General features: G+C 44.9%; 1 protein-coding gene across 1 annotated transcript; it reads right to left on the bottom strand.

Annotated features, from left to right (window-relative positions):
* Positions 1-701: 701 nt before the first annotated feature.
* On the bottom strand, positions 702-1,034 carry LOC111378832. The gene has a single exon (XM_023002103.1). The coding sequence runs from the start codon at positions 1,032-1,034 to the stop codon at positions 702-704; it is 333 nt and encodes a 110-aa protein (XP_022857871.1).
* Positions 1,035-1,360: the final 326 nt, after the last annotated feature.

The following is a 1,360-nucleotide window of genomic DNA, read 5'->3' as shown; positions in this document are numbered from 1 at the left end:
TGTTCCCTTCCCGAACTTGGAAGATGTAGGGAGTGACGATGGTTTGTCACAGAACGATGTGGTTGATGCTGTGTTCTCGGTCGACACTGCGTACGAGGGGGATTCTGAGGACGACGATGGGCTAGTGTATGCCCCAGCGAATGAGATCATTATGATCTCGTCTGACGAGTCAGGTGAAGACAGCGGGGGAGCAAGTTCGGTTGTCGACGACGAGTGAAATGCCGGCCGTGGAGTGTGGTGAATAAGTAGTGTACAGTCCAATCTTTTGTAGGGATGCAGTTGGTTAACACAGAACGAAAATGTCTGCATGAACATTTCCTTTCGCCGTTATCCGGGTAGTGTATTTTGTGTATAGTCCAGTCCAGTCCGGTCGAACTGTCGAGAATTACAGATTTCTATCTGTCGGGATCGACAAATTAACCTACACCTATATTTTGCACAATGTTTGCTGGATGTTATGAAATGCTATTTATTTAGAGCTGATTTCTTTCCGTGGTGGACGATTTTAGAAATTATAATATACTGCATGAATATTGAACTTAAAAATTTTAAATGGGGTTCATGATGCGCGCAGTCCAACAACAACAAGAGAAGGACAACGTCCCAATTTACAATTCCATTTGCCTATTTATAACATAACTTTGTAAGGTGCAGGGCACTAAGGAACATTGAACATACAACGTCGATTGCACTAACAACGTTTAGGGAACTTGTGATACATTGGGGTTCGAACATGTGCTCCGATTATGACCAAGACGACCACAACGAGTGCATTTCCTGCTCGACCATGCAGATTCGTGTCTTGAACGCTTACGTCGGGTCGGTGGTCTACCTGGAGGGCGACGTACGAGTGGTGGCAAAATAGGAGTGGATGTAATTAAACTGGGAACAACCCAGTCCGCTTCACGGCCAACAGGGTATATTGCTTCGCTATAGGCACCCCTCCAGTATCCAGATGTGTAATAAGGGGAGCAAAGGTCATACAAAGACTTCCCTTTGAAGCAAGTAGCACGAGTTGCATGAGCACATGGCATACGGTTTAGTTGGAACTCACGACACGTGCAGGTGTCTTCGAAAAAGTCAACTATGTCAACGTTGTTGGATATTCCAACCTGAGTTAAGTTATTTGTCAACAAATGGGCTCGAAGTCTAGTTCCAGTTTTGAATGTCATCCGTAACTCGTTTTCCATCCTCGACGTCAATACTGTACTGCATTCGATCGCATTTTTTGACGTTCATAAAACCACTTCTGCAAAGTACTCCGAGTGTGTTCGACCAAGCAAGTTATCGGTAAAGAACGGGCTTCTCTCAACATGGAGTTCAGAGACTCAGCGTTGTTGTTCGTCATGATGTTGTAACG

The sequence above is a fragment of the Olea europaea genome, unplaced genomic scaffold (assembly GCF_002742605.1).
Source record: "Olea europaea var. sylvestris unplaced genomic scaffold, O_europaea_v1 scaffold188, whole genome shotgun sequence".
Taxonomy (NCBI): domain Eukaryota; kingdom Viridiplantae; phylum Streptophyta; class Magnoliopsida; order Lamiales; family Oleaceae; genus Olea; species Olea europaea.
The sequence above is the reverse complement of the archived record's forward strand: the minus strand, read 5'-3'. Positions and strand labels throughout refer to the sequence as shown.

Bases quoted from the DNA above. Each gene is read 5' to 3' on its own strand.
- LOC111378832 (XM_023002103.1), bottom strand. From the start codon at position 1,034: ATGCCATGTGCTCATGCAACTCGTGCTACTTGCTTCAAAGGGAAGTCT.